Genomic DNA, 26,857 nt, shown 5'->3' on the forward strand with positions numbered 1-26,857 from the left:
AGACCTTAATTCCAAACCCAGCAGCCAAAAAAAAGAATCGAACAATAGCCGCCACAGGCATGGCCATTTTGGGTGTATTTCCCACTGGTCTACGATGAAGAACAAAATACGGATATTTCTGGACTCAACCGCTAGTTGGCAGAATAATGCACAGCATGTGAATCCAGAAAAGAATGCATGTTACAAAACTCTGGTATATCAGCTCCAGAAATTCCAAAACAAATGGGGAAGTGTAGAGGCAGTGATAGAATCACCCTCCTAAAAAATCTTGTAAAAACAAAGAGATTCTATCAACGTGTAATGGTTTTAGTTTTTATTTTTATTTTTTATTTTTCTTTTTTCCGTGGGGAAACTCTCTCTTATACAGTGGAAAGATGAGAGCATTTATGTGCTTTGTAAAATACCCCTCACACACTAAAAAAATCCAATAGTGTCATGCTTCATCATGGGGGTCTTCCCGTCCCTCTTCGGGGCGCGGCGTGCTACGACCAGCGGACTACGCGGGAGCACTAGCTATTAGTGACAAGGCTATGTGTTGGTGCAAAAGTGTCAGTGAAGTGTAGGGACCTAACTAGTGAAAGTGAAAAAATGAAAAAGGTTTAAAAGTTCCCTGGCTAGTAGAAAAAAATTATTTATTCGCTTCTCTGGCTGGGAATATTAAGAAGGGGGTTTTTGTGGTAGAGCAATTAGCTAGCTACCTGGTCAACATGTTTCGTAGGCAGTCCCCTACTGCCTACTCATCAGGACCTTCTAATGGTCCCTACTTGAAAATGCTCGGTTGTAAATTGGTAAGCCTATTGTCCTACAAACTGGCAGCAAAAATAAGCTGCTAGTTTGGACTATGGGGCATGAGCTGGCCCCATTGAAAACTTAATAGTTTTCTCAAATTATAGTAAAAAATATTGACCTATTGCGGTCTCTGTAAAAGAAAGTGGAAAAAGAAACAAAGCACAAAACATTACTGTATGTTTCGGATACTTATGTACATGATTTAGTATCCAGAAAAAACTATTTGTTGGCAAGATTACACATAGGAAGCACGCACTACAGGCTTCATAAGTGAGGGGATGGAATGATGTCACTCCCCTGATTCTTCAGGTCATTAGCCTCATTGATATGAAGGCTATCTCAACTCCAAATGCACACACACACGTCACTCAATGCAGACAGGTAGCATCATTAAAAAGGGAAGGGTCCGAGGGGACCGAGTACACTCTCAGTTAAAAACTATGTACATCTGTGCTTTTGTGTAAATCTATCCTTTGCCAAAGTAAAGATGTTAATACATACTCATTAGACACAAGTTTCATGCCCCATGAGTCGGCAGACGAAGGGTTTTTCTTTCGGTGGTCTGTAAAAGAAAACCGCACCCTTTTGTAAATCCCCGATCTTTACGTGATTGATTCTAAGCCTCCAAGACCAAAATTGTTAGAGACTCGTGGTCAGAGTCTATTTCTTACATATACCGCCCGAGTTCAATGCCTCATTCCTACCCTTTCGCCGCTCTGTGGGTTACTACCATCTCGCTGTTCGCGGTTATTTAAAACAAACAGATCGTGTTGTCATCCAGTGTGTCTCGTGTCAACGAGAAGCTGAACCGCTAACTCAAGATGGCCGCCTTCTATGGAACAACGGGCGAACGGGAGCTTGGTTCCCGGTAGTCTTTCTTCTTTTGCATTAGCAAACCTGTAAAATAATTGTTGCTGCAAGGGCCAAAAGGAGAATAGTAGAATAATATCAAGGTCCCGTTAATGGAAAGCGGGACTTGATAGATGAAAGGATTGTATCGCAAAGTCAGTGAATGCGCCTAGTTTACTTTCGATTTTTCAGAAGATAAAAATGAAAAATAAAAAATGAAAAATGAAAAACGGCCCTTGATAGATGGAAGTATTGCTTTGCAAAGTTAGTGGGTTATTTCAAGAAAAGGCATTGGTATATTCATGCCGGCTGGTGGCCTCGCAAATTGCGTGATGTGGAATATCAGGGTAGAAGTAAACATTAGTTTTTCTGTGTCAAAGGGCTAAATAAAATTATACCGGAGTTACAAATAAGGCACTGGTGATGGCGCTGGTGTCCTACATTTAACGATCATTTTCTGAAGAGACCAAAGTAAATTAGGCGCATTCACTGACTTTGCGATACAATCCTTTCATCTATCAAGTCCCGCTTTCCATTAACGGGACCTTGATATTATTCTACTATTCTCCTTTTGGCCCTTGCAGCAACAATTATTTTACAGGTTTGCTAATGCAAAAGAAGAAAGACTACCTGGAACCAAGCTCCCGTTCGCCCGTTGTTCCATAGAAGGCGGCCATCTTGAGTTAGCGGTTCAGCTTCTCGTTGACACGAGACACACTGGATGACAACACGATCTGTTTGTTTTAAATAACCGCGAACAGCGAGATGGTAGTAACCCACGGAGCGGCACAAGGGTAGGAATGAGGCATTGAACTCGGGCGGTATATGTAAGTAATAGACTCTGACCACGAGTCTCTAACAATTTTGGTCTTGGAGGCTTAGAATCAATCACGTAAAGATCGGGGATTTACAAAAGGGTGCGGTTTTCTTTTACAGACCACCGAAAGAAAAACCCTTTGTCTGCCGACTCATGGGGCATGAAACTTGTGTCTAATGAGTATGTATTAACATCTTTACTTTGGCAAAGGATAGATTTACGCAAAAGCACAGATGTACATAGTTTTTAACTGAGAGTGTACTCGGTTCCCTCGGACCCTTCCCTTTTTAATGATGCTACCTGTCTGCATTGAGTGACGTGTGTGTGTGCATTTGGAGTTGAGATAGCCTTCATATCAATGAGGCTAACGACCTGAAGAATCAGGGGAGTGACATCATTCCATCCCCTCACATATGAAGCCTGTAGTGCGTGCTTCCTATGTGTAATCTTGCCAACAAATAGTTTTTTCTGGATACTAAATCATGTACATAAGTATCCGAAACATACAGTAATGTTTTGTGCTTTGTTTCTTTTTCCACTTTCTTTTACAGAGACCGCAATAGGTCAATATATTTTACTATAATTTGAGGAAACTATCAAGTTTTCAATGGGGCCAGCTCATGCCCCATAGTCCAAACTAGCAGCTTATTTTTGCTGCCAGTTTGTAGGACAATAGGCTTACCAATTTACAACTGAGCATTTTCAAGTAGGGACCATTAGAAGGTCCTGATGAGTAGGCAGTAGGGGACTGCCTACGAAACATGTTGACCAGGTAGCTAGCTAATTGCTCTACCACAAAAACCCCCTTCTTAATATTCCCAGCCAGAGAAGCGAATAAATAATTTTTTTCTACTAGCCAGGGAACTTTTAAACCTTTTTCATTTTTTTCACTTTCACTAGTTAGGTCCCTACACTTCACTGACACTTTTGCACCAACACATAGCCTTGTCACTAATATCTAGTGCTCCGGCGTAGTCCGCTGGTCGTAGCACGCCCCGCCCCGTAGAGGGACGGGAAGACCCCCATGATGAAGCATGACACTATTGGATTTTTTTTAGTGTGTGAGGGGTATTTTACAAAGCACATAAATGCTCTCATCTTTCCACTGTATAAGAGAGTTTCCCCACTGAAAAAATAAAAATAAAAATAAAAACTAAAACCATTACGCGTTGATAGAATCTCTTTGTTTATACAATATCAGCTCCAGAACCAGAATTGGCTTTATCTCACACTTACTCGAGGATGGAGAATGAGGACAGCATTACACATGAGCCCAACCTTGATTTTTATGTTTGCTATGTAGTGCTACGCTTCCTTTTCCCTAATGCCCTTCTGATGGATCAGAGAGTATTTGTTGCACTTTGAATCATGTTTGATGCTAGGGCACCAATGGTAGACGTTTTGAGGGTGTGTGACCGCCATCAGCTTGTGAAGAGTGCAGCACAGTTTCAATCCAGACTTCTTTTTTGGAGGGGGGTGACATCCCAGCACATTGAAAAAGTTTTTTGAAAAACGTTGAGAGGTGTTCAGCTCTGTAACAAACAAAGGGCACAGAAAAAAGAGGAACTGATGTCAGCGTGCAGGGGAAGAACCTACATGTGGCTCCCTGTAATCATCATCAGAAGTGGGACAGAGTCAAAAGAGAGGCAGATGGTGCCCCCTGCTGGGGCAAAGGATCTATTACAAAGAGTTTCCAGATCCAATGTTTGGAGATATTCACAAGATGAGGCATCTGCAATTAGAACTATCCATCAGAATTGGGTCTTCCTGAGTTATCCTGTCTTTTGAAGGCTAACATATCTCAGAGATGAGGCGTATTCCAAAATAAATCTTTACTAAAATTGCTATTGCACAGAGTTTTCAAAAAAGATCTCGAAGATATTCATTTCACAGAGAGACAATTTGATTCACTACAGACTTGCAGAAATGACCAGTAGGAGACTCCACACCACATGAAAATAACTTCCATGGCCAACCCAAAAAGCAACAATACTGTTTGGCTGGAATGTAATTGTACAATGTGAGGAGTACATCAATAAGCAAGCAAACATAATCATTGGTCACATAAACAAAGACAGCTGGAGGGTACACTTACATGGCATGATGGGCTTTCACCTGTGTCCGACAGTTACGTCCCCAGTAACAGTCAGGGCGCGATGTCACTGCCACTGAAAGAAGAACAAATTGACAGAAATGGGAAAATGAAGAAATAAAGGAGTTCAACTACAGCCAACTATTTCAAGACAATGGCCTACTTATTTGGCATCTCTTTACTTGAATCACACTATTAAGAAATAATGTTGGAGGCAGGGGAGGGATTAAATATTTTATTAGCTTGTATTAACTTCAAGAACAACATTTGAAAAAAATTACTTTTACAACGACCGACAAACTTTTAGTACAGACATTTCTATGTTGAAAAAGGTCGATGAGAGGCAATACACATGATCAACAAATTATAGAGTACGTAAAGCAAAGTTCGTTCAACAGTCGTCGTGGGTTTTGTTGCATGTCTTTATTTTTCTACAACTGTAGAAACAGCCAACGTGTTTCACCCTAGCAAGGGCTTCTTCAGAGCTTTAATATCATACAACATAAAAACGTTTTAGACACCACCACTCATTGAAGAGTTTTTGATTCTTATTGAATTGCTGAACAAACTTTGCTTTGCGTACTCTGTAATTTGTTGATCGTGTGTATTGCCTCTCATCAACCATTTTCTTTGTATCTATTTGTGGACCTGTGGCAGCTGGCCATTTGAGGTGGGTAATACGTGTACAAAGTACATCCTGTGACTAGCCTAGGTAGTGCAGTTGCCGTTAACCCTGCTGCCTCTTTGTCTTCATTGATCAGCATTTCTATGTTGCTTACCAGTGTAAATTGCTGTTACTACGTGTGATGAATAGAAATTACTTCCTGGAGCAATTACAGCCAAAAAACACTCCCAGGGTGCAGCCCGAGGGGCACTCAGAGAGGCACTGGGTAATCTTGTTGACCTGTCTTATCTATTATTGTGGGATCCTTTGAGGCCGAGCACTGATGGCATTCCCATCCTTAATAATGTCCAGAGCTACCAATCTTGAGTTGCTTGTGCTCCAGTTCAGAAAGGACATGGCCAGGCAGTTTGGGCTGGACTCTTCCTACTGGAGAAGGAACAGGGCTCATTGCATATGGCTGAGACAAATATGGCACACAAAAATATCTATGGACTGGGATACCTCCAGACTAATTACCAGTGACTGAGATTAATTCGCACAATCCACTCTGCACTTTTTTGTATTCAACACTAGCTTACCCGTCTCGAGTTGCTGCGATCTCAAAAGAAAGGAAATGTAAGGAAACGTGTTATGATAACATTCAATTTACATTGTGTCATTTTTATTGAAACTTATTCATTTTAATATGGAAAGCATTTTAAAGTGTTGTTTTAATTCGGTTTATTTATTCAAGTGCTTGTGGATACACGTTTTTTTTTGTTTTTCCGTCTGGTGCGTACACGAACAAATCAGAAGGTTTTCCGACGCGTGAGCTGGCCACATACAGTTGTCAATGTGAGAAGCACGGCTTCTCCAAATCTAGTCCACACACTTGCAGCGATTCTCCTTGTGCTTTATTGATGGTCATTGAAAAGCGAGTCGTACCGGAAACTGTAAACGTTCAGTATTGGAAAGATTATGAGGGCCCTGGGTGACCGGGGGGACGATATTTAACAAATTTTTATTTTTTAATTTTGCCAGAAACCTTCGCGGGAGTGTACTCAACAACTTCCCAAAGTTTCATGCCGATCGGATGAATGGTGTAGTAATGCATAAAGGACAAACAGACATACTTTCGTTTTTTATATATACATAGATTAGACTTGTCCAAAGTCACTCCGGTATAAACACAGGCTCCTCAAACAAAAAGTCAGAAAGTCATCAAGGTAGGCACGTCAGATGGGCCATAAGGTTCTAACTGCAAAAACTGGACTGGTCCTCTGCACACAGTTTGGTGGCATGGGCCATGTTGCAATTAACTGCAGGGAAATGACCGATGGAATAACTCGCCAGTCCTGCTCTGGACATCCCATAATTCCTATTTGGTGGTTGTAGTTTCACTGTAGACAGTTGCTAAAGGTTGCACTAAGCCCATTCCGCTATGGCTATAGATGAGCACAATCTTTGCTTAAGAGTCACAAAGTTGCTCAGCAGTTGTTCGAATGCCTGCCTTCACTTTAATAAAACTGGCACCAAAGACCTTCCAAAGCCTGGACCTAGGGACAATAGCCTCCCATGTTAACAAGGAGGATTTCCCTGTATGAACCCACTTCTACAACAGAGTCCAGTACTCTGCAAGGAAGCAACACTTCTCATAATTCATGAAGCACCCCAGAGGGGACTTGTGATAAGAATTTCCCCAAGCAGGAAAAGGCAGCCGGCTAGACTGAATGATTACATTAAGAGCACAGCTGTGTGAAGCACTGCTGAATCTACTTCACCGTGCCCTCACCCTGACGCACCCACCTCAGTTCTCCAAACCAATGTCGAGTTGGATTCTTCCATGATTGCCTGTGCAGGAAGGTAGGTGTGCAGTAGAAACGAGTAAGGATAATAGTCCATTTCCTTTATTTATAGGTCAGTCTTTTGCATCTTTCCTGCCAATAAGTAATGATCATCAAGCCGAAACATGGATGAGATATTGAAGCAACATTTGTTTCATAGGTAAAGAAATATAATTAACACAGAATGAGGATCCACAGTTACAAAAGATGTATCCAATTGCGCAGGTGACAGAAGGAAAAGTGTCTTACTTGCAGTTCTAGTTCTCCATCATGGATTTCTTCTTTAAATTTATAAACATAAGAATAGACCCGCTCAGTGCAGGGTATGCACTCATAAGAGGCAAGATGTTCTGTCTTATTATAAACTAAATCTGTCGGAATTGTGTTTTGGTCATTTTGTCAGGACAGTCAGAGCTAGAATTGAATTAATCCAATTCCCAAATAAACTCATGGTCTATGGCGGAAGAGAAGGAGCAGTTAATTTAAAAATAACATACATATGATAGAGAGTATGCTTAGAAAAAGGGTTCCCAGTTTCTGTGGCATTTATTTTCATTCATTCCAGTCTTTATTTACCCATATTTATTTTATCTTTGGAAAAATGAAGCTACAAACATTACATTTTCACACGTATTTATCCATTAAAGGAACACCTGCACCCGGATGGCTGATGAATTTTAGTGTTATAAGAAGCCATACATAATTCATCAGGCATAAGCAATGCATTAACATGAAAACATGTGCACTGTACTACAAACACACACACGCCTGCTGCTGTTTAAAGATTCATTAAAAAAACCTTATCCGCACCCCCTTTTTTTTTTACTTCCCCATTTGTCAGCCCGCTAAAGCTGTTGGTCTGCTAGTTATGATAGACAACATCGAGAATCATACAGCGTGAAACAGGTTTCCAGATTCCCTCCATATGTAAAAATAAATAAAGATAGAGAAATAAATGTTTTTTTAGGCTGTTTATATCTGTAAAAATCAATAACAGAAGACTGGGAGCCTTAATTGAAAGTAAGTAACTTTTCCATCATTGGATCTTCCATTATATCAGGGCTACTGAAAATATGTAGCAGGGGAGCACTAAATTATGCGTCAAAACAAGGCAAATTATGCGGCATAATGCACCCGTTTTATAGTATTACTTCATTGTTATTTTTATGCATGTAATGCTGTCTGGGTAAAGATTTTACCTCATTAGTTCCATTTAAACAACCAAATACATAAAAAAGCAACTGAAAGATGACCAGTTAACCTCTGCGAAGGGTCTTCCAACATTAGCGAACACATATCGACACATTTTTTGTAACTTTTGATTCATTTGGACTAGAAATGTTTTTCTGTTAAAACCTGCAGATTATGGGGTGGGGGGGTGCCTGGTGTTGCTGTGTTTCGTTTTTTTCCTCATAGAAAAGAAAAGTTGGTTGCATTTTAATTGTTATTGTATATTTGTCCTGCAGATATCTCTGGTGAGCAGAGCTCTGCATAATGTCTGCAATCTTTCAATAAAATCTGTTTAAACAAAACCTGCAGATTATGCAGCAGATGGTAGACTTTGTGATAAATGCTTAGTTATGAAAAAACCTGCAGAATCACACAGTTCCAGTGGCCCTGCGTAGTGATCATAAGCATTAGAAAAGAATACCATTCCTCACAACCCATTGTGCCAGACAGAATCTGGAAACTTTTCTCCACCAATGCTCCTGAATGCCGCTAAGTGGCGCTGTGCAACTCCACGCTGGTTTCGTACTGCCCCAGAAGTGACAGAGCGGCACTTACAAGAAGTCAGTGTTGTTGATACCTTCCCAGTAGCCGCGTTTGATCCACTTGGACCACCAACAGAAGGCAGTGCATCATTTGTGGCAGTGGTCAAACTGGCAGCTGAGGGCTTTGATTTCATGGGCACTTTGTCAAAGTGTGGTAGGTCCCCACTGGTGATTAGGCAGGTGTGGCCAGACATCAAAGACTGGCTCCTGGGGATCCTGATTTTTTCACTAAACATCCTACTCACGGGAGCCTAGTGGTACAGGATTCAACCAACAAGGCCCTCGCAAGTGATGGGAGTGGTCGCTGCCTATTTTCTGAGTTTTGGGATACCAGTATTCCCCTAACTCAAAGACAGGCTGTTGAAGACAGGCTCGCTACAGACAGTCCCAGACCACCTCCGGATGAAAGCTTGCCTCCTCCTGACTTTGCTGATGTTCACATTCAATGAGCCAAAGTTATGCTTAGCTACTTTGCAGAGGCTTCCGTTAATGGAGCTATTCTGAATTCACTGCAGTTCAGAGCTTTCTCTCGCCACAAGTAGTCCATTCAGGCTATGATCTTGATATTTCAGCCTCGGTTCCAAATCTCAGTGACAGCAGCTCTGACACTACCTAGCCTCTCACCCTTCTGCAATCTTCCTTGTCGATTACACCAGGTGGCAGATGCAGACACTAAAATGGAATCTGAAGTTCCAGTGGACCGAGCATCAAGGAAATCTACTGGATGCCATCCAGATTTCAAAGGAGACGGCTCACGATGTGATGTGGTGGCTTCAGGATCGTAACTAGTCTAGCTGCAGGCTCCTCTCCCTTCGCCACCCAGAGCCAACGGTGGTGATAGACACATCATTGCTGGGTTGGGGAGGCCATTTGGAGAGAAGTGGAGATTAGAGGACTCCGATCTCCGACCGAAGCCCGGCTACGTGCAAGTCTGTGGGAGCTGCAAGCTATATATCTTGTTCTGAATGCCATCAAGTGGAGGCTTATGCAGGTTCTCATGACAACATCACTGCCAGGGGGTACTAAAAGAAATTGGACAAAATTAGGTCCTGTGTGAGGAGGCTCTGCACTTGGTTGGAGCATCAGGACATTTCTCTGATCACTAACCATGTGACAGGATTCTTGAATGCTAAAGCAGACGAGCTAAGGAGGCAGCATTTGACAGATCAAAAATGCTGTCTATATCCAGAGGTGGAACAGGGTATCTTCCGGCAGATGGGAGAACAATGGCTAGATCTTTTCCCCACCATCGAGAGCGCAGTGTCAAACGTTTTGGGAGTTGAAGTTTCCATGAGAACACTCATTACAAGATGCATTCTGGCTGGAATGGATAATGGAACTCCTGCAGGCCTTCCCGCCTCTGTCCCTCCTTCCCTGATGTATAAAAAAAGATTAGGAACGACCAGACCCAAGTAATCCCAGTGACTCTGGATTGGGTCAGGAAGGTGTGGGATGAGCATCTGCCTTCTGATCAGGCTATCACTTCAGGATGATCCGTAGTAGCAGCAGGACGGAGCCTTTACATAAACCTGCACAAGCTACAGAATTTGATCTCCTAGCTGAAGTGGTGGATGTCATCCTCACCACCAGGAATCATTCCACAAAGTCTAATAATGCTGGGCGCTAGGACAAATTTTTGGCCTGGTGTGGTAGCCACAAGATTGACCTTTAGAAGCCAAGCTGTCAGATGCTCTTTTGCTCCTTTGGTCTTTGGCCCAACAAGGCTTTGCAGTAGGCACTATGTGGTCTTTCTATGCTTGCAAAACATTCTGTCCTTTTTATTATCACCTGTTGTGATGAGGTTTATAAAAGGTTGGATACGCATGCTTCCTCCCAGACCACTTTTGATGCTACAGTGGGATCTTAATTTGAATTTGACTTTTCTCATGTGTACGCCCTTTGAGCCAATGCACAGATGCTTACCGGGTCCGCTGACTTTAAAGATGGATTTCCTCATCTGGTTTATTTCAGCGTGTCAAGTGGTTGAGCTTCAGGCACTGTTGATGCAGTCTACCTACCCAGCTTTTTTTCTCAAGCAAACTGATGCTGAGAACTCGGGCAGCTTTCTTGCCTAAAGATGTGATTCCTTTCCATAATGGGCAATCCATCACTCTGCCAGCATTATTTGTCCCCCTTCCTCACAACTCTTGAAAGAGGTGGAGAGATTTTGATAGTTGGACCTCAAAAGGCCCATAAGCTTTTATACTGATTGTACCAAAGACCGCTATGGATGATCCGTTTTTGGTGGGATCCCTTGGGCAAAAAAAAAATTGGAAGGCTGTGTACAAGAGCAACCTGTTGAGGTGGCCAATCCTCTGCTTTAACCCCATTTGCTTCTAGGCCTACCCCCTCCAGCACCCCCCCAATCCTCCCACCCCGTGGTTAAGCCTTTTTTTGGCTATTTGGGGTAGTTCATGCTTAGGCCCCTGTAACTTTTTGCCCACATAAGGTATCAACTCCAAATTGGCTTCCTTTTCAGCCAACATCATGGGGATTTTAAAGGTACCCAGGGTTTGTTTATTCCCCTGGAGGAGAGTCAGAAATTTGCCAAAATACAGCAAAATGTTTTTTGCAGGAAAAATGGGAAAAAAGTGCTGCAGAAAAAAGTGTCTGTTTTTCCCTGCAAATGGTCTCAACTAAGGGTTTGTATTGCTGAAATCACCATCTTCCCAGCTTTCAGGGACTGCCAGACCTTGGTCAGAAAACTAAAATGTTTTACACAGTTTTGGCATTTTACTGTGACATAGCCTATTTTTGCTATTTTGTGTTCTTCCAACCTCCTTCCAGTTAATGGTAGAAATGGGTATGAAAGCAATAATGGATCCTGGAAAGCTATACATTTCAGAAAAGTAGACAAAACTCTGAATTCAGCAAGGGGTCATTTGTGTAGATCCTTCAAGGTTTTTCTATACAAACTAACAGCTGACAATAGGAAACATTTTAAATGAGTAGAAAAAAACAGCCATTTGTGCCAACGTTTTCACCTGTAACTTCTTCCAAGTAAGATAGATATTTAAAATCAATATACAGTTACATCCGCCGGACCCTTCTGGTTGTAGGGATATGCAGGACTTGTAGGTTCACCAAGAACCAGAGGAACCCAGAGCCAATAACTGAGCAGTGTCTTGGAATGGTTTTTTATTATGTCCCGGGTATATAGCAATTCATTTGGGAAAATATAGTAAAAAAAAAAAATCGGCATGAAAGATACCTATGTATTTCTGAAAAGGGAACCAAATATCTATTTTTTAGAAACAGTGGAAATTGTGGGTATCCATACTAACATGTGAATTATAGGAAATTATTCAAAATGACTTATTTTTTACACATTGTCTTACATTTGAAAGGCAGAAACGCATCGAAAGTCAATAGTAATAACTGTTGCTCTACAAATCTGTGTTCCCCTAAGTCTCCTGATAAAAAGGGTACCTCACTTGTGTGGGTAGGCTTAGTGCCCGAGACAAGAAACGGCCCAAAACGCAATGTGGACACACCACGTTTTTACAGTGAAAACAGACCCATGTTTGCAAAGTGCTATAGATTGTGAACACTAGCTCTGCCGGCACCTAGGGAAACCTAGCAAACCTATACATTTTTGTAAACTAGACACCCAGGGGAATCCATGATGGGGTGACTTATCTGGCAAACACCAGATTCTGTTACCGAGAATCCCTTGCAAACCTAAAACTTTGTCGAAAAAACCTTTTCCTCACATTTCTGTGATGGAAAGTTCTGGAATCTGCATGTATCCACAAAATTCTACCCACCCCGCATTCCCCAAAATGTTCTGATATAAATGGTACCTCACTTGTGTGGGTAGGCCTAGTGCCCACGACAGGAAACAGTCCAAAAAGCAACGTGGACACAACACATTGTACAGGGAAAACTGACCCTTTTTCTGCAAAGTGCCTAACTGTGGATTTTGAACCAAACTTTGCCGGCACCTAGGGAAACCTAGCAAACCTATAAATTTTTGAAAACTAGACACCAAAAGGAATCCAGGAGGGGGTGACTTGTGTGGCTCTAACAAGGTTCTATTACCCAGAATCCCTTGCAAACTTTAAACTTTGTAAAAACAAAACACATTTTCTGTGATGGAAAGTTCTGGAATCTGAGTGCATCCACAAAATTCCTCCCACCCAGCATTCTCCAAAGTCTCCCGATAAAAATGGTACCTCACTCGGCTGGGTGGGCCAAGTGCCCGCGTCAGGGAAGGGCCCAAAACATATTGAGGCGACCTCAAAATAACTTATCACAAAACGACCTGCTTTTGCAAGGGTGGCACCTGGGTTTTTGGCCCCGGGCTCAGCGGCCATCTAGGGCAACCTACCAATCCACACACTTCTGAAAACTAGACACCCGGGGGAGTACAGCGATTTATTGCTTGCGTGGATCCCTCAATTTTTTTCCAACCCAGAATCCACTGCAAACCTCAGAATAAAACACATTTTCCACATATTTTTATAGGGGATAACCATGCCAGCACATATGTCCTACCATCTAGCGTTCCCCTTGGTCTCCCTAGTAAAATGATACCTCATTTGTGTGGCTATCCAATGCTGAATTGGCTAAAAATGTTTTTTTTTTTAAATGTAGAGCTTAGAATTCGCTGTGCTATACTCTTAATCCCTAAGTTTTTGGCTCCTCCCAGTCACAGGACCTTGCCCCACCCACACAAGTGAGTTATCATCTTACTTGGGAGACTGAGGGGGAACGCTGTGTGGTAGGACATTTGTGAAGGTATGGTCATCCCACACAAGTATATGTGGAAATGTGTTTTTTCAGCTACATTTGAGGTTAGAAGGGGTTTCTGGGTAGGAAAACATTGGGGGATCCATGAAAGCCATACCTCGCTGGACTCCCTGGGTGTCTAGCTTTCAGAAATGTGTGGGTTTGGCGGGTTTCCCTGGATTGCTGCCAAGCCCGGGCCAAAAACCCAGGTGACCCCCTTGCAAAACCAGTTCATTTTGTGATATGTAATTTTGAAGTCTCCTCAATAAGTTTTGGGCCCTTGCCTGTTGCGAGCACCTGGGCCCCCCACACGAGTGAGGTATCATTTTTATCAAGAGACCTGGAGGGAGGCTGGGTGGTAGGAAATTTGTGCCAGCCCGGTGATCCCATAACATTCCCATACAGAAATTTTAGAAAAAAGTGATTTTTTCCAGCGAAATTTGAGGTTTGCAGGGGATTCTGGGTAGGAAAACGTTGGCAAGTCCATGAGCCACAACTCCCTGGACTGCCCCAGGTGCCTAGTTTTCAGAAATGTGTGGGTTTGATAGGGTTCCCTAGATGGCCACTAAGCCCGGGGCAAAAACCCAGGTGACCCCCTTTGCAAAACCAGGTTGTTTTGTGATAGGTAATTTTGATGTCTCCTCGATACGTTTTGGGCCCGTGCCTGTCGCAGGTACTTGGGCCACCCACGCGAGTGAGGTACCACTTTTCGGGAGACCTAGGGGAACGCTGGGTGGTAGGAAATTTGTATCCGCCCAGTGATCCCACAACATTCCCACACAGAAATTTGAGAAAAAAGTGGGTTTTTTTAAAGCTAAATTAGAGGGTTTGCAGGGGATTCTGGGGAGGAAAACGTTGGGGCATCAACGCAAGCCACACCTCTCTGGACTCCCACAGGTGTCTAGTTTTCAGAAATGTGTGGTTTCAGTAGGTTCCCAAGATGGCCTCCGAGTCCGGGGCCAAAAACCAAGGTGGCCCCCCCTTGCAAAACCAGGTCGTTTTGTGCTAGGTAATTTTAAGGTCTCCACAATACGTTTTGGGCCCTTGTCTGTAGCGGGTACTTGGCCCAACCACGCAAGTGAGGTACCATTTTTATTGGGAGACCTGGGGGAATGCTGGGTGGTTGGCAATTTGTGTCAGACAGGTGATCCCATAACTTTACCGCACAGAAAAGTGAGGAATATGTGAATTTTTTTCCAGCTAAATTTGCGGTTTGCAGGGGATTCTGGGTAGGAACACGTTGGGGCATCAAAGCAAGCCACATCTCTCTGGACTCCCATGGGTGTCTAGTTTTCAGACATGTGTGGGTTTGGTAAGTTTCCCTAGATGGCCGCGATCCCGGGACCAAAAATCCAGGACCCCCCCCGACCCCCCCCCCTGCAAAACAAGGTTGTTTTAAGATAGGTCATTTTGAAGTCTCCACTGTACGATTTGGGACATTTCCTGTTGCGGCCGCTATGCCTAGCCACACAAGTGAGGTACCACTTTTATCGGGAGACCTGTGGGAACGCTGGGTGGTAGGAAATGTGTTTCAGTCCGGTGATTCCACAAGTTTCCCACACAGAAATGTGAGGAAAATGTGAAAATTTAGCTGACAAATTATGACACTCAATAATGGCTGGGATCTGGTTTTAATTGGAATAAAAAGAATGGGCAGATGCAGTGATGAATCTGCAAGCGGGGTGTAACTCTCTTGGTTACTTGGAGGTTTCCATCGTCCGGTGGATATTCAAGGTCAAAGTCCCTTAGTTAGCGCAGCGCTTTGGTTTGACAGTCAGCACTCTCCACAAGTCTGCCTACTCACTTGTGGGAAAGACATTTTTCCCGCTTGGTCCTGTAGCACTTTTTGTCAGAGGACACTCCCCAGACCCTCACATGGGTAGATAGTGCTTTGGTATTCTAAGATGAGGAAACTGCAGTTAGAATTAGCTAACAGAAGAACAAGTTCCATATCTTTGGTACACTCTCATCATGGATTCCTTGCCACCCTACATCACCCCTCTTCTGTGAAATTACCCCTTTTTAACACATAAAAAGGTCCCAAATCAATAACCAGCACACTAGTACCAACATTTGTTCATGCTTCACGTCTCAGGGTGTGAAAAGGAAAAATAATAAACTGACGTTAGCATGTAGGGGTGGTGCTTATAGGCTGCTCTGTCACTTCCAGGCCAACATGGAGCCAGAGTGCAGCTTTACTGCGTCACCTTGTGGAGTGCTGGAGGAAAGTGTCTGGATCCACTCAGGCATCTGGGCATCATTCGAAGGTATGAAATTTGCAGTTGGATTTTCCACCAGAAAGAGCATTACCGAAGGTAAACAACTTGCTCGTTTCATATAAATATTTTTTATATGTAAAATGGACAAAAAAAACGCCTGTAATAAAGCAAGGGTGTACATGGAGTAACACCCTCCCCAGTGAAGCATCGTGTAAGATTCAGAAAGAGAAACATAGCTTGAAACTGAATGAAGCTCTACAACAAATAATGATCAAGGAAAAGGCCACCTTCCTGTTAAGATCTTTCATATCATAGGTAATCATGGGCTATAGTGGTTTGTTCTTCAAATGGCCAAGTAAAAAAAAACTATAGGGTTTAGAAACCGTTCTAAAAGATAACATGTACATTAACTTACCAGCAAGGCCCTTCACCAGATTAAAGTAGAAAGAGATTTTGCCTGGGGTGTTTTCAAATGCCTCAATTGCAGAAATGTAAATTTCTGCTTCTAACCAAGAGATATTTACTGCACCTATTGGTGGATTAATTTTACTGCTGAACTCAATATAAAAGTAGAGGGCTGCAATTTGTTGCTGAGTTGTAAAATAGCATTCCATTCCTCAATACTGGATGAAGTAAGTTGAATGAGGAATTTGCTCTGACAGTGAGGGAAAGGGCAAATAAATATGCCTACCTCCAATAGGAGGTATGTACCTGTGAACATTTAGGAACTGGTTCTGTCCATATGTGGGAGATCAGAAAAGCAGAATCGGGGAAATATTTGAGAACTCTTGAATCCCTTCAAAATGTAGAAAATCTCTGAAGGAGGAGAAACATTCATGAATCTCGTCAGCTATCTCAGCCTTAAGTCATCTGTTGCAATCACTATATGATGAAATGAATGAAATAGGCATTTATAAAGCGCATGGCTGCCCTTGAGCGTCCCAGCGCTAATGACAGAGGTAGTGGCAGAGGAGGAAAAATCAGGGAAAGAGCCAGGTTTTCAGCCCCTTGCGGAACGAGAGATGGTTGGGTTCTGCTCTCAGGGTAAGGGGGAGAGAGTTCCACAGTTTGGGAGCGGTAAAAGAGAAAAGACGACCTTCCGAGCGGGCCTTATAGATCTTAGGAACATGTGCCAGATGGAGATGAGCGGAGCGCAGGTTTCTTTTAGTTGCATGGTGTCTGATAAGATGTTTAAGAATGGGTGGGCCGTTGTTGTGAAGGATTTTATGGGTCAAGCAGAGCGTTTTGAAGTTGACCCGCTCCTGCACCAGGAGCCAGTGGAGAAGCCTTAGGGCTGGTTTTGCCGAGCTCCTACAGGTGGTGCCTGTTAGCAGCCTAGCTGCCAAGTTATGTACGCCCTGAAGTTTGGCAATTACTTTCTTTGGGGCGCCAAGATAGAGGGCATTGCCGTAGTCGAGTCTGGATATTAAAATACTCTGGATGATGAGTTTCCTAGTGTCTTGAGGAAGCAAAGGCAAGATTTTGCGAGTGGTCCTGAGGATACCGTAGCATGCTCCGGCAGATTTCCTATCTATTTAAACAACATTTCCTAGCTTGGGTTGTGAACGAAAGGTCCTGGTCTAGCCATAGGCCCAGGCTTTTAATAGAAGGCTTATGGGTCGGGGCTGGACCCATACAAGAAGGCCACAGAGAGCTTGGATTAAAGTAGGCTGGGTTACCTAGTACCATAATCTCAGTTTTCTCGGCGTTGAGCCTAAGGTGGGATCGGTCCATCCAGCGTGAAATGTCACACAGGCATGAGTAGAGATTGTCGGGGGAACGATCAGGTTGGTTGAGAGATACTACAAGCTACGTGTCGTCCGCATACGTCACTAGCTTGAGTCCATGAGGGGACACAATTTCCTGGAGGGGTGACATGAAGGCATTAAAAAGGGTAGGGCTCAAAGAAGAGCACTGGGGAACGCCACAGGATAAGGGGGTGGAGTGAGATTTAGAGGATCCCTCCCAAATTTGGAAGGATCGGTTGAGGAGGAAGGATTCCAACCAGGCTAGAGCCAGCCCTGAGATACCTAGTGCCCTTACCCTATGGGTCAGGATATGATGGTTCACGGTGTCGAACGCCGCGCTTAGATCCAGGAGGATCACTGCCACTGATCCTCCCGAGTCCAAGATTTTGCGTGTTTCTTCGACGACAGCCATTATGGCTGTCTCCGTGCCCTGACCTGGGCGAAAGCCCGTTTGGGAAGGGTGAAGGAGGTTGTTATTTCAAGATAGATTGAGAGCTGTTTGTTGACAAATTTTTCAGCCGTTTTACTCACTATGGGCAAAATGGAGATGGGGCGGTAATTAACCAGATGAATTGGGTCCAAATGTGGCTTCTTCAAGAGGGCTTCACAATAGACTTTTTCCAGCCTGGGGGCACAACACCTTGAGTAAGGGAAGTATTTATGAGTTGGACCAAAGGTGAAAGAATAGTTGGTGTGACTGATTTAAGGATATGGGGAGGAGCCGGGTCACGTGGAGAACCACTTTTGATAGATGAAAAAATAGGGAGACGGTTCTCTTCTGTGGCGGGGGAGAAGGCGTTCAGACCGGAGCTGGGTTGCAACTGGGTGAAGGACGCAGGATCGGGGGAAGTGTCGTCTGTGAGGGGAGGGAGAGATTTTAATATATTTTGAATTTTTACGTTGAAGAATTCAGCGAATTCATTACAACGGTCTTTAGACGGGTCGTCAGGTGGGGGAGGGTCTGGTGTCTTTAAAAGTTTGTTGATTATGCGAAACGTTTCTTTGGCTGGGTTGGAGGAAGTTCTAATTTTTTCCTCGATGAAAACTGCTTGAGCGGCATTAAGAGCTTTTTTATAGATAAGGATTGCTCATCTATAGTCTTTCTTTTTTTGGGGAGTGGGTTCTTTCCTCCAAACTCTCATGTTTTTTGCATAGTTTTTTTTGTAAGCGGAGCTCCTGGTTGAACTATGGGGATCGAGCTTGCCCCTAGCGATGCGGACTGGGGTCTTGGGAAGGGTTAAGTCTAGGGCATTTTCAATCCAAGCAGAGAACTTGGTGTCTGCTGTGTGGATGAGGGAATCATAAGGTGGCTTAGAGCGTTCCAAGAGGTGCCTCCATTCCTCTGTATCCAGTTTCGACCAGCGACGCTCGAGACAGGAAGAGGGTGATTTTGGCCGGTATGAAGCTGGCAAGTGCCAACTAAAGCCGATTATAAATGGTCTGTCCAAGGTAGAGGTGTCGGGTTTTGAATCTTTAAATTGGGAATGTTCGGGAATAGGGGGTCTAAGAGATGACCCATTTTATGAGTGGGTTGGTCACTAAGGAGGTGGAGTTGGTAAGCTGCAAGATCAAGTAGTAATTCTGAAGCTCCTTTATCATTGGGGTTATCGAAATGAAGGTTTAAATCACCCAGGATGATGAAATTGGAAGAAGTGCTGGCTAATGACAGAGCGGTTTCCAATAGAGAGCTTGAAAAACGCCCTTGGGGGCCCGGGGATCTGTATACCAGGAGGCCTGAGAGGGATTTCCCAGGGGACAATTGGATCGAGAACAGAGCATTTCCGCAATCCAAGATTGGGCTGTCGGTGATACGACAGGAGAGGTGGTCTTGATATATCAAAGCGATTCCGCCACCCTTCCCTGATGGTCTGTCAATGCACTGTATCGAATAACCCAGGGGCAGAACTTACGCAATATCTGGGCTACAATCAGCTGTTAGCCATGTCTCTGTAAGATACAAGACATCTAGGCGGAGTTCTTGTACCAGCATATTTATTTCTAAAGCATGTTTAGGCAGCGAGCGGCAGTTAAGTAGGGCCTTGTTGACTGGGGCCCATGCGGGAAGACGGTAATCGGGCCCCTGAAGTTGGAAGAGACAGGATGGACAATGTGTGAGCGAGTTTGACGCTGTGAATGTATGGGAGCAGCTCAGCTTGGGGGTCTGTCTAAGTCGGACTAGAGCCTCCCTTGTATATGTAGCTGGATGAGCGGCACTGATGGAGATAGTGCTGGGTCCTGGGCCCGGTCTGGCGCGGACGGGCGCAGACGGGCTTGCCTCTGGCGCCCCCGCTGCGCTCGTCCACTGCGCGTACGGAAAGGGTGTTGCATTATATAGGTTGGGTTGAGTGGACTGGCGATAGACTAGCACGCCGACCTCCCTCACTCAAAATGGCGCCCGCGGCAAGATCTCGCGTCCAGGAGCCCCAAATCAGCAGCCTGGATGAGCCTGTACCTCCAAGAATAGGAGCAGTGAGTAGTATTTAAAATAATGGATCGTTTTTTAAAAATTCCGTTTTTTTAAAAGAATTCCGTTTTTAGGGGCTAGTAGTGCAGACACAAACGTAAATCTTTATAGCAGCACAAGAGGACAGTAGAGATAAAATACTAGCCTAAGTCCCCGGCTTTCCGCCTCAGCAGGGACTACTACCTGAGTCGACGAGCGAGGCAGTCTGGGAGATTTTGTAGGATGGGTTGAGTGGGCTGGCGATAGACTAGCACGCCGACCTCCCTCACCCCTGCATCACAGAACATGGGATGTAGAAAATGCTTGTTGCTAAGTAGGAGGGATACCTGTGATGCAGTAAGCTGTGGTGGACATTATTGCTGTCAGAAAGGTCAGAAAACAAAAACGTAGCAGTCTCTTTTCTACAGGTAGACATGGGCAGTGATGCTCCAAGTGGGTATCACAGACTTATGTAGACATTTGGAAGTATCTCAGGTGGAAAGAGTTTGACAGAGAATGCCCTCAGCAGCCCACAAGATTCATGAGACCGCACTTCCTTCATTTCCAGCCTCCTGCAAAGAGAGGAAGGCCCAGACAGGGTTAGTGGAAGTCATAAACCAGAGACCAAGCAGATTGCAGCCCATTCCAATAGCAGGGAACTGAAGTGGGTGAACATATACCCCTGGAAGGAGAGATGGGTGGGGCACACATAGGCACAGTACATTGTTTTCTGCGTTGTAAAAGCTGTGACTAGCAGTTGATGGTCTACTCACAAGGAAGTGTTGGTGTTCTTTGGCCAATGAAAGGAGCTGGAAAATGAATTCTGTTTTGCAATGGTTAATACTGCATAATGCAATTCTAAAGCAACCTAAGCATAAACCTAATCAGAAAGCAGCAACACACAAAACAGCAGGGTCTCAGACTAGCCCGGATTCATTTGAACTCCGATGAAATATTTTCTTACAAATAAGCCAATACACAACATGAGGGGGTCAGAAGAGGAGTGAAAGGGGAGGTTTAATGTGGTCTTCCTTGTTAATAAAATACAAGCCACACCATCTTTTAATATCTTTGAGGAGCAAGTTTGGCATTTTTTTTTGTGAGTGGTTTACTCAGTCACTAGAATGAGATATGTGATTCTGAGTATGAACCACATTAGGTCATAGTCCATATTTTCATGCATGGTACAATTAATGGACATTCAGATTGGGCCACAGACTTATGCCATGCAGTATAACGTGACCTATCACTAGAGGTTAAAACAATGCCTTGAAGTCACATCATTCTATCAGTCTTATTAGTTTAATTTCCGTTTTTGCTGATCGTTACACAAAAATACATATCTACATTTATCATAAGAACTCAAACATTTTGAAAACAGGTCATTTGAATAATTAGTCTGACGTAAAGTCCCTTTAGTCTGACTATCTCATGTAGGCTCAACTCCATCTTAGTTCACGGAGACCGCCATCTTTCTTTACTTTGGCAACGGAAGCCGCAATATTACCTGATCTATGCAGAAGGAATAGATTCTTACCTGTAACTCCAGTTCTCTTGTAGGGGTATTTCCGTGATAAGTCATAAGCACTTGAATAGTCTTGCCCAGATATATCTTCTTAGTGGAGATTTTTCGCCTTTCTTCTGGAAGGCCGGCAAAGACACTTAAGAGATAGAAAAGACAATAATGCAACCTAACTAACTAACTAGGCTACACTGGCCATGACTTCATCTTGAAGTGAAAAAAGATAGCCAGTAAACTTATATTTTGCAATTTTTATGGCGTTTAATACACAAAGAAAACTCCCCTTCACAAAACTCCTTTTTTTTCATGATAGAGATGAAAGGGTTGGACAGAGAAGCCCCATAGGATGCCATTATATGTCTCAAAATAGAAGCTGTGCCTTTAAGAATCTCCAGAGAACACCAGTATCCCATGATGCACAGCCAGTGGCAGTTACTTCAGTTCTCTTTGAAGGCGTAGAGTAGTGAATGCGTATTCTATGTTATGAATATGTCTGTCTATTCCACCGGGGAGGAGGGAGGGTTGCTTATGACATATCACGGAAATACCACTACAAGAGAACTGGAGTTACAGGTAAGAAACTATTCCTTCTCTTGTAGGGGATTTCCGTGTATAGTCATAAGCACTTGAATAGACTAGCAAGCCCATCCCATTAAACAAACACGCAGTGGAAGAGACAGAGAATTAACATGCCGGTTTAAGCAAACAGGTTCCGAAGGGAAGCCTGTCCGACTTGAGCATCTGCCTTGGCATCAGAGTCCAGGCAGTAGTGTTTTGTCAATGTATGGACTGACTTCCAGGTAGCAGCCATACAAAACTCAGAAATGGTTGTATTACGAAGCAAGGCCGCAGTAGCTGCCTTTCCTCTGGTACAGTGAGCCCTAGGCTTACTAACAAGAGTTTTGTTGGCTTTCTGGTAACAGAGTAAAATGCAGGAAACATTTCATCTGGAGATGGATTGTTTGGAAGTCGCTAGACCTGTACGTAGAGAGCCATAGTATACAAATAACTGATCTGATCTCCTTCTAACTTTACTTATTTCCAAATAGAACTTCAAAACCCTTCTAACATCCAGGGAATGAAGCGATCTCTCCGCTGGAGAAGCAGGATGCTGAGAAAATGTAAGCAAGGAAATAGTTTGATTCACATTGGAGTCCGAAATTACCTTAGGAAAGAATTTCGGATGAGACCTCATGACCACTTTAGATGAATGGAAAACTGTATAGTTTTTGACAGCAAAGTGCCTGAATTTCGCTTATTCTGCGGGCGGAAGTGATAGGCACAAGGATTGCTGTCTTCCAAGACCGATGCTGAAGAGTAGCCTCATGAATAGGATCAAAGGGCTCTTGCATCAGTCGAGAAAGAACCACATTACGCTCCTAACGAGTAGAAGGACTTCTATTGGGAGGAGAAATCTCTAATGACAGGCATTCTAAAAAAGGAAGTTTGTGAAGGGCATTTCCTGTAAGCAGTCAGAGCTGCCAGGTGAACCTTAAGGGATGACAATTGAAGGCCAGATTGTGCTAGATGAAGCAAATATGGAAGGATGACATCTTCCTGGCAAGAGGTAGGATCCTCATTCTTCGCTGAACACCAAATACAGAATCTCTTCCAATTATATGCATAAGCGGAGCGTGTGGATGGCCGTTTAGCTTCCTTAAGGATGTCCATGCAATCCTGAGGTAAGTTCAAGTGTCCATACTGCACTAACTCAGGAGCCATGCCACCAAATTAAAGGATGAGAGGTTGGGGTGCACCATCTGTCCGCCAAATTTCATTAGTAGGTCTGATTTGCATGGCAGCCTGAGATGTGGAAGGATAGACCGGTGAAGGTGGTCTGGGAACCACCTCTGACATGGCCACACTGGGGCTATGAGAATCATCTTGGCCTGTGACTGTGAGAGCTTGATGAGGACTGCCGGGATCAGGGGAATCGGAGGAAAGGCGTAGAGAAATCTGCCTGACCAGTTTATCCATAGGGCATTCCCCAGAGTTCAATGTTGGTAGAACCTCGAGGCGAAGTTTTGGCATTTGTTGTTTTCTGAGGTGGCCAACAAATCGACCTCTGGAGTAGCCCATCTTTTGAATATATCTCGCACCACGTCGTCGTTTAAGACCCACTCTTGATTTTTCTGAAGGAGTCTGCTCAGAGTGTCAGCCTGAGCATTTTGAACACATGGGAGGTGAGTTGCTGTTATGGTCAGATTTCTGGCTAAGAGCCACTTCCAGATGGTCTGGGCTTCCCGAGATAATCGTCTGGATCTCGAGCCTCCCTGCTTGTTGAGGTAGAACATTGTTGTCGTATTGTTCGCCTGGACAAGCAGGGAGCTGGCACAGAAGAGGACTGAAAGGCTTTCAGAGCCAAATGAACTGCTCGTAGCTCCAGCAGATTAAAATGTTAAGTGGATTCCTTTGGTGACCATTTGCCCTGAATCCTAAGAGAGAGGCATCTGGTAATATGGTTTGCGTAGGTATCTCCTTGTGGTAGGGAATCCCTATAGTAGGAGATTGTTGGGCGAACACCACCATTGGATGGAGTGGCAGGCATGTTGTGACAGTTGAATCCGGTCCTCCCAATTTCCTATTCGCTGGTCCCATTGGTCTTCCAGACATTCTTGCAGGGGTCACATGTGGAGACGTGCATTCGGAGTGAGGAAGATACAAGACGCCATGGAGCCCAGAAGAGAAGAAACCTTTCTCACAGTTGGGAAAGACATTGACATGAGAGACTGAACCTTTTGAAGGATCTCCTCCGAAGGATACACGTTTGCCGTGCGAGTATCAATGAATGCTCCCAGATATTGTAGGCACTGTACAGGGGTCGAGATAGACTTCATTTGATTTATGTGAAGACCCAAATGAAGGAGAAGGTTGAAGGTCTAGTTGAAGTATAGTTGAGCCTTGATCAGTCAGTCATCTAGGTAGGGGTAGACAAGTACTTTGTGCTTCCTCGGATGGGCAGCAATCACTGCCGTGCACTTGGAAAAGGTCCTGGGCACTGACTTCAGTCTGAATGGGAGTACACAGTATTGATAGTGGTTGTTCCCCACTGTGAACCTCAGGAACGTGCAATGCTTCATTAAGATGGGAATGTGGAAGTATGCACCTTGCAGGTCTATTGCTCATAACCAATCCCCTCAATGTAGTTGAGGGTAGATCTGCTGTAGCGCTAACATTCAGAATTTCTCTCTCCGAATCCAATCGTTTGCCTTTCTTAAATCGAGAATGGGTCTGAACTCATTCTTGTCCTTCTTTTTGACAAAAAAGAACCTTGAATACAGCCCTTTTCTTCGTTGTAAAGGAGGAACGCGTTCTATTGCCTGTTTTTGTAAGAGAATGTTGGCCTCCATTTGTAATTGGCACAGTTGGAATCTTGACTGTGTTGGAGGTATTGATGGTGGAAGTCTGATGAAACGTAGAGTATCCATTGCGAACAATATTTAGAATCCAATTGTCTTGTGTTATATTTTGCCACTACGCCAAGAAATGTTGAATGCTTGCCCCTAACGGAACGATAACGGAAGAGGGGGAAGACATGATTCAGGGTTTGGAAGCCGTAGTCGCCTTGTTTCCTTGCGCAGGTTGCAGTCCTGACCTTCCTTTTGGTTGTCACTTTTGGAAAGGTTGGTAAGATCGTTGGTACTACTGTTGTGTACTGGTTTGTCGGCCCTGATATCTTTGAAACCTCTGTGTAGAGTATCTGCGTAAAAAAGGGCAGAAAGATTTACGTTGGTCTTTGGGTTTTTCGAGACCGTCAGCCTTTAGTGTCTCCATATCCACTTTCATTCGGGCCATCTCCTCATCTGCATGCAGCCGAAAAGGGTTGTTCCTGAAAAAGGCAGATTCAGGATACGTTGTTGTACTTCAGGCTTAAGCGAAGCCATGAATGCCTTCTGAGTGCCACCCCGTGGCAATATCCATGAGCAGACAGAAGGGATGTGTCCGCCGCTGCACTAATAACTTAGCTAGACACCATAAGGCCTTCATTTAGGATCTCATTAAAATCCTCCCTTTTGTCCTTAGGTAGGTAGTCTGCAAACTGCTGGAGAGACTCCCACAGTGCCCAGTCATATCTTCTCAACAGGGATGTGCCACTAGCAGCTTTCATAGAGGTCGCTGCTGTGTTGCATACCTTCCTCCCCACTGAGTCTATCTTATGGCTCTCTGTCAGGTGGAACTCGATGATGGAGCCGTAGTATGCAGTTTTTTGCTGTCCCCACAATAACAAATTCTGGAGTTGGGTCCGTCCAGAGGAACGTGGGATCCGGCTCTGGAGGACGATATTTCTTTTGCAGTCTGGAAGGAGCTGCTTTAATGGAAGAAGGAGTTAGAAACAGGTCCATTGTCGGTTCTAATAAGCCTGGCACAAGAGGAAGCAAGGGACGAGAGGGTGGTCTCTGTTGGAGAATCTAAAAAATCACAGAAGTTGATGGAATCGGAGCGGACATTGGGATGTTCAGTTTGGAAGCTCCTTGCGCCATAGCTTCTTGAAAAATAGTAATGCCATCAATAAGAGAAAAACTTTGAGGCGGAGAATCCGATAATGTAGGGGAATATCTTCCAGTACTCGTTGAGGACATGTCCCTGGTGTGTCTGGAGCAAGATCTCTCACCGTGATGTCGGCGATGAGAACGAGTTGTGGAACGTCTATGGCTGCAAGAACGATCCCTCGCATGAGCTTCGACCTTTGTCTTCAATCAATCAGAATACTTGTAGAGCGCACTACCTACCTGTGAGGGTCTCAAGGCGCTGTCTTCGAGGTGCAGGAGGAGGAGGCGTAGTGGGCCGATGAGTAGTAGGCCGAGGAGGAGGAGGCGGAAGATTATCTGGTGGATGAGAAGAAGACTAAGCTGGTGACCTAGATGGGGAATATGTCAGTGAATATTCCAAATCCGAAGAATACAACAATCTCCTCCTTTTCTGAGACGCCTGGATTGAGGAAGGAGCCACAGATTCTACAGAAGATCCATCTTTCCCCCTCGACATTGATCTACTTGTCAACGGCGACCTTTGATGTCGTATCGAACGAGAACTTCCTCTTGACGTCGACTGGAGACTCCATGTCGATCGAGTCGGAAATTGACGGGTCTTCTCGACGTTAACCGCTGGTGTATTCTTGCCGGCGACCATCGGTGACTTCTTGACGGCGACCGTCAATGACTTCTCGACGGCGACCGTCGATGACTTCTCGGCGGCGACCGTCGATAACTTCTCGACGGCGACCGTCGATGACTTCTCGACGGCGACCGTCGATGACTTCTCGACGGCGACGACTTCTCGACGGCGACCGTCGATGACTTCTCGACGGCGACCATTGGTGACTTCTCGACGGTGACTTCTCGACGGCTACTTCTCAACGTCGACCGTCAGTGACTTCTCAACGGCGACAATCAGTGACTTCTCAACGGCGACCGTTGGTGACTTCTC

At 44.3% G+C, this 26,857-nt stretch overlaps 1 protein-coding gene across 4 annotated transcripts in view; it reads right to left on the bottom strand.

Annotated features, from left to right (window-relative positions):
- The window catches only part of CHFR (checkpoint with forkhead and ring finger domains), a 208,099-nt gene that overhangs the window by 13,849 nt on the left and 167,393 nt on the right, over positions 1 to 26,857 (bottom strand). For all 4 annotated transcript variants that reach the window (XR_015300868.1, XR_015300869.1, XM_086942736.1 and 1 more), the window contains exon 17: positions 4,551 to 4,623. Coding sequence is in view for 2 of the 4 variants with exons in the window: in XM_086942736.1 (XP_086798862.1) it covers positions 4,551 to 4,623 (73 nt within the window). In the remaining 2 variants the exon portion in view is untranslated. The remainder of the gene's footprint in view (positions 1 to 4,550; positions 4,624 to 26,857) is intronic.

This window comes from Lissotriton vulgaris, chromosome 11 (assembly GCF_964263255.1).
Source record: "Lissotriton vulgaris chromosome 11, aLisVul1.2, whole genome shotgun sequence".
In the NCBI taxonomy this organism is placed as follows: domain Eukaryota; kingdom Metazoa; phylum Chordata; class Amphibia; order Caudata; family Salamandridae; genus Lissotriton; species Lissotriton vulgaris.